This window comes from Thermobia domestica, chromosome 7 (genome assembly GCF_964235325.1).
Source record: "Thermobia domestica chromosome 7, izTheDome1.hap1.1, whole genome shotgun sequence".
NCBI classification, from domain to species: domain Eukaryota; kingdom Metazoa; phylum Arthropoda; class Insecta; order Zygentoma; family Lepismatidae; genus Thermobia; species Thermobia domestica.
Window position 1 is genome coordinate 72376115 of NC_137460.1, and position 6887 is coordinate 72383001.

The 6887-nt window shown below is 37.3% G+C and overlaps 1 protein-coding gene across 1 annotated transcript; it reads left to right on the forward strand.

Annotated features, from left to right (window-relative positions):
• The first annotated feature begins 1570 nt into the window (after positions 1–1570).
• Positions 1571–6595, forward strand: LOC145689219 (uncharacterized). The gene has a single exon (XM_081763355.1). The coding sequence runs from the start codon at positions 1571–1573 to the stop codon at positions 6593–6595; it is 5025 nt and encodes a 1674-aa protein (XP_081619481.1).
• The last annotated feature ends 292 nt before the right edge of the window (positions 6596–6887 follow it).

Here is a 6887-nt window from a genome sequence, read left to right on the forward strand (position 1 = left end):
GTAAAATGAGCGACCTGACAGACTTTCAAAAAGGCATGATGCCCGTCTGGTTGGAGCTTCAGTGGCAACAGTGGCGAACATTGTGAGGGTATCGAAAGGGTATCCAATGTCACGAGGACATACACAATTCATGGGCAAACGACGTCTGCAAAGCACAACAGTGGTCGAAAGACAATCCTGTCAGATAGGTACCGGAGGGCATTAAAATGTATTGTAGCAGCTAAAAAGAAGACCACTGCAATGAAAATTACGTCTGAACTCAATTCCAGCCTATGGAACCCGGTTTCATCGAAAACAATGCGACAGGAACTTCATAAAACGATCGTTTCTTCGGTTCAATAACGTCAATTTTGGCCATTCATGATTTATATATTTTTAGAAATAATGTATTCTGCTTCTAATGACAAAATATGGGAATTTCTCAAAAACATACTGTTAAATACGAAAATTCGATGTAGTCCTGGGTCACTTCTGTAGTCACTTATCCTCTATCATGGCGGACTTCCATCTTTTGTTTCAGAAAAAGTTCCAGCGGAAAAGTTCTAGCCAGAGTTTTGAACTTCTTACAACAAATAGAAATATCTGATATATTTCTTAGATTAAAGTGTGATTTACCTTGAATCTCAAATGGCAATCAATTTTAACTGAAATTTCTTATATCTATAGCATCGCAGCTTAGATACTGCAGCCGTTAAAATGTCTCATGAAATGATGGTTCTTATTTATGATGGCTAAGAACAGTTATGGTTCTTGTGATGGTTAAGTATTTTACGTCTTATGGATGAATTAGAAATAGTAAACTTATTAATTTTCCTGAACAGTCTAAATCTTTCCTACCTTGGTAACCGCCCCACATATGGGACAGCTCATCATAACCTGTTATAATATTGATTTTCAGTATTAGGATCTTTGCACTTCACACAGACAAACGCTCCATCACCAAACGAGAATACTTCCACCACCATTTCGATCCCTTTCAAGTAACGAACTGCAGGTTATATCATGTACTAGCCTGATTTAGATAAGCTGACACTCAAAATTGTTGCTAGCACTAAATGTACTTGTAGAGACTTTTATTGTGAGTTTGTATCATTGTCATTATATTTGCATAACGTTTCTCTTTTGTTTTTAAAAGCAGTTTGTGTGTGTGTGTGAGTGTCAGCAAGTTGAGCACCAAGAGATCCATACAAGACGGTCCTCCGGAATTCGTAAAAAAAAAGACAATATAACAGTAAGTTGTAAGTGTTTCAGTTGTTGTGTAGTTAGTGCAAATAAACATTTATTCATTTATCACAATTAAGTTGTTTTGTGAACATTTATTCATCAAAAAGACAGAAACATTGGTCCTCCGGGCCGGATTACAATGAACTAGCGTTTGATACAAACTGTGAATGTGTATGTGAACAATCGTTACATTGCTCTCTGTTTAGTTTTGTTCGTGTGTGCAGTGACGTTTATTAATTCTTCTGGAACTTATGTGAATAGACATAAGTGAGAACACGTTCATCAGTGTGGACTTGTGTGTGGACTTGTGTTTATTAGTTAGTGTGGACTTACAACATTTTTCAAGATGGAGGACTCAGAAAGAAGCAAGTTAGTGAAACAACGTGGTGTGTGCAAAAGTCAGCTGACAAGAATTCAAAACTACGTAAGTAATATTAATTCAACAACTACAATTAGTCAGGTGAAAGTACGTAAGACTGCAATGATTGAGTTGTATAAAAAGTTCGATGAAGTACAATCACAGTTAGAAATAAGTTACGAACAAGTAGAGGACGATGCATATAGGGAGGAGTTTGAAACCAGTTACTATGATGTATTAGCGCAACTAGAGGATTTTATTATTCAGCGTAGCCAAGAATCTCATTCAAACAATTCCTCGAAAAATGAGAATCAGGTGTCAAATGATCAATTAAAATTGCCTCGTGTTGAATTGCCATCATTTGAAGGACGATACGAAAATTGGCTTTCATTTTCAGACAATTTTAAAGTTATGATTCATAATAACGATAACGTGTCAGTGTTGCAAAAGTTCCATTACCTAAGGAGTGCATTGAGAAGGGAAGCGTATGATTTAATAGCGAATCTGCAAGTTACAGAAGCTAATTATAAAATTGCATGGCAATTATTGAAAGACAGGTATGAAAATAAGCGTTTGATTGCAGCTACTCATGTCCGTAATTTGTTACATATTAAATGTATCACAAAGGAAACTACATCAGAATTAAGAGAATTTATTAATACAGCTACTAGTAACTTGAATGCATTACGAGCTTTAGATTTGCAGACACCACTAGAAGAGGTTTTGTTAGTTCAACATTTCGTTTCACAATTAGACAATAACACTAGGCGTGCGTGGGAGTTACAAATCACAGATCATTCTTTCCCTCCCTTATCAGAGTTCTTTGCTTTCTTGGAACGTAGGTGTCAAGCATTTGAAACTATAAAAAATACACCATCGCAGGAAGTAGTGTCAAGGTCAAGGGGCGATAAAAATAGACAGAGTGCTGAACCAAAACAAAAAGAAAAAACAAGCAAATCATACGTGACAACAACTCAGTCTTTCTGTAACTTTTGTAAACAAAACCTAATACATCAGTTGTTTAAATGTCCTGCATTTTTAAACGCTGAAGTAAAAGAAAGACAAGACTATGTTCGAGATAATTTATTGTGTTTCAACTGTCTCAAAAAAGAATGTAAAGTAAAAACGTGCAGATCAGGTGGCTGTAAACGCTGTTCCAAAAAGCATAATACCTTGCTGCATTATGATGTAATGTCAAAAGCAGATGAGAAATCCAGTGTTGCTAATTCACAATCAAGAATTTTTTCGAGTCATTCTAATACGAATAGAGAAAATATAACACAAGGTTCTTATTGCAATTTCAAGGGAAAACCAAATGTTACTGTTATGTTATCTACTGCTATAGTGAATGTACGAGATGCAAATGGTAAATTACATCCATGTAGAGTATTATTAGATTCTGCCAGTCAAAGTAACTTTGTAACTGAAGATTTAGTTCAAAGGTTGCGTCTACCTAAAAATAAACACCGAGTTCCAATTCAAGGTATTAATAGTGTGATTAGTGAAACAAAGCATTGTGTAGATGTACATATAGAATCAAGAATTCGTGAATTTTCAATTGATGTAAACTGTTTAGTTTTGCTCAAAATAACAGATAACATTCCAAGTAGGCCAATAGATCATACTGATTGGAACTTGCCGACAGACATAGTGTATGCAGATCCTAATTTTCACCAACCAGATACTATTGACATTTTGTTAGGCGCGGAAGTGTTTTTGGACATTTTGCGATTGCATAAACTAACTAGACCAGGGAATTATCCAGTAGTACAAGAGACTGAATTTGGGTACATTTTGGCGGGTAAAGTTCCTACAACAAGAGATTCTAGTATACCACAAGTGTCATTTTTTGTGCAAGAAAGTAACCTTGATAGACAGTTACAGACATTTTGGGAGCTCGAAACTATACATTCAACAGTCATGACTCAAGAAGAAAGGCAATGTGAACGACACTTTGAGGAAAACACTACCAGAGATAGCAGTGGTCGATTCGTTGTACGTCTGCCAATTAAGCCAAGCCATAAACCATTAGGAGAATCATATAATTTAGCTCTTCGTAGATTTTACCAGCTAGAAAGACGGTTGCAGCAGTGTCCAGAAATTAGCGAGCAGTATTGTAACTTTATGAGGGAATATGAAGAATTAGATCATATGAAACCAGTGAAAGAAAAACATGAAGATAGTGCTATGAAATGTTATCTGCCACATCACGCAGTATTGAAACCATCCAGTACCACAACAAAGCTAAGAGTGGTTTTCGACGCTTCTGCAAAGACTTCAACGGGGGTTTCATTAAACGACATACTTATGACAGGACCAACAATCCAGCAAGATTTACATTCAATTGTCACGAGATTTCGAACCTTTCCTATTGCTTTTACGGCGGATATTCAATCAATGTATCGAATGATTAAAGTTCATGAAGATGACATTGGACTTCAAAGAATGCTGTGGATATATTCATCAGTAGAATCAGTCAAGATTTATGAGTTGCAGCGGGTCACATATGGTGAAGCATCATCACCATATTTGGCGACGGCGTGTCTTCGAAAGTTAGCGGAAGAAGCAAGAAGTAAATATCCTCAAGCAGCGATAGTATTGGAACGTGATTTTTATATGGATGATGTAAGCTCAGGATGCCATAACGTTGAACAGGCGTTAAAGCTTCAGAAAGAACTTATTCAATTATTGCAAAGCGGTGGGTTTACTTTAAGAAAATGGTGTTCGAACGAGCCAGCATTGTTGGAAGCAGTGCCAGAAGAACATAGGGAAATTCACTTACCGTTTGAATTTGAGTCCGAGTCAGGTGTTTCAACATTGGGTTTATCGTGGAATCCTGCATCAGATAAGCTTCTCATCACCAACAAGTCAGTTAAAGAATGTCTCACGACCAACATACCAACCAAACGTCAAGTGACTTCGACCATAGCAAAAATATTTGATCCTTTAGGACTTATCAGCCCTGTAGTTACTCCGTTCAAGATTTTCTTACAACAACTGTGGATCCATAAGATCAATTGGGATGATCAAATACCATCAGAGCTCTATCAACAATGGTTAGATCTGTGTCATCATCTTCCAAGTGTTAATGAAATACAAATTGATAGATGTGTAGTATTGAAGAATTATGTTCATGTCGAGATACATGGGTTTGCTGACAGCAGTCAACTTGCGTACGGCTGTTGCATTTATGTTAAAACTGTGGACATTTCAGGCAAAACTACTGTTAAACTTTTGGGTTCTAAATCGAGAAAAGCTCCTATTAAAAAGGTAACGTTACCAAGACTTGAACTTTGTGCGGCAGTACTTTTGAGCAGGTTGTATCACAAAATAATTCCAGTATTAAACATTTCAGTGAATAGTACTTACTTCTGGACCGATTCAAAAATAGTGCTTGCATGGATATCATCTCCAGCTGCCAGATGGAAGGAGTTCGTGGCAAATAGGGTTGCAGAGATACAGGAGATCACATCAGTCAACCAGTGGCATCATGTGTCGTCAATGGACAATCCAGCCGATATTATTACACGGGGAATGGATCCGAAACAGTTGAAGGAAGCAGATATTTGGTGGCATGGACCCGCATGGCTTGAATCATCTGCATGGCCCGAACAATCAGAAGTGGTAGACGAAGATGTTCCAGAAGAAAGGAAAGTAACGAGCATATCTTTAGTTAGTTATGAAGGTGACATAAGCTTTCTGGAAAAATTTTCATCATTGTGGAAACTATTGCGAGTTATTTGTTTGTGTCGTCGTTTTATTTACAATTGTAAAAATCACAACGAGATGAAAGTAGGAACTATTTCCACTACTGAAATTGGTGATACTTTACAACAATGCATTAAGTTAATTCAACAGATCAGTTATTCGCAAGAATTCAAGGACTTAGCTTCATCAGGCCAAGTTTCATCCCAAAGTGAACTTAAATCTTTGTATCCATTTATAGATAATGAACAGTTGCTACGAGTGGGAGGACGACTAAAAAACTCCGACTTACCGTATGATAGCCGACATCAGATCATCTTACCACCTAAAGAGCATCTCACCAAATTGATAATTGAAGCGGAACATAGAAGATTGTTACATGCTGGACCGCAGTTATTGATTTCATCATTGAGGCAAAAATATTGGATCCCACGAGCTAAACAAGTCGTTCGATCTATCACTCATCAGTGTCTAGTTTGTTTTAAATTGAAAGCGTCAGCCTCAGAACAACTCATGGGTCAATTACCATCAGCACGAGTACAGCCAACTCGAGCTTTTATTCACGTAGGGGTGGATTTCGCCGGTCCCCTAATGATTAAGCAAGGAACTAGATCTCGTAAAGTGACAAAGGCGTATGTTGCAATATTCGTGTGCTTAGCAACCAAAGCGATTCATATGGAGTTAGTGAGTGATTTGAGTAGCCAAGCATTTTTAGCAGCTCTTCGAAGATTTGTATCAAGAAGAGGCAAATTTTCGAACATCTATAGTGACAACAGAACCAATTTCGTTGGAGCGCAGCGAGAACTTAAGGAGCTTCAACAACTACTCAGTTCACAACAATTTCAAAACTCAATTCAAGATGTTGCAGTGCAAGAAGGATTTACATGGCATTTCATTCCACCCAGAGCAAGTCATTTTGCAGGCATTTGGGAAAGTTCAGTGAAGTCATTTAAGTTTCATTTAAGAAGGATAGTAGGTTGCACGATTTTGACATTTGAAGAACTCAACACAGTTATAACACAAATAGAAGCCTGTTTGAATTCAAGACCAATCACCGTTCTATCCAATGATCCCGATGATCCTTCATTTTTGTCGCCAGGACATTTCCTTATTGGTGAACCTTTGATGAGCATTCCGGAACCAAATCTAGTGGACATTCCGACCAACCGATTATCAAGATGGAATCACCTTCAGAAGATGAAGCAGCATTTTGGAAAAGATGGTCTCAGGATTATCTACATGAACTCCAGCAGAGAAGAAAATGGACAACAAAACAACCTAATATTTCTATTGGAGATGTGGTTCTAATCAAAGAAGACAATTCTCCTCCATTGTCATGGAAATTAGGTGTCATTCAGCAAGTGTTTCCGGGAAAAGATGGACTAGTGAGAGTAGTGAGTGTAAAGTGTAAGACAGGGACTGTTAAGAGACCAATTACTAAAATTGTACCTTTACCAAAAAATGATCATGTGGATTGTGTGTAAGTTGATTGACTTGGTTCAATCAAGAGAGGGGAGAATGTAGAGACTTTTATTGTGAGTTTGTATCATTGTCATTATATTTGCATAACGTTTCTCTTTTGTTTTTAAAAGCAGTTTGT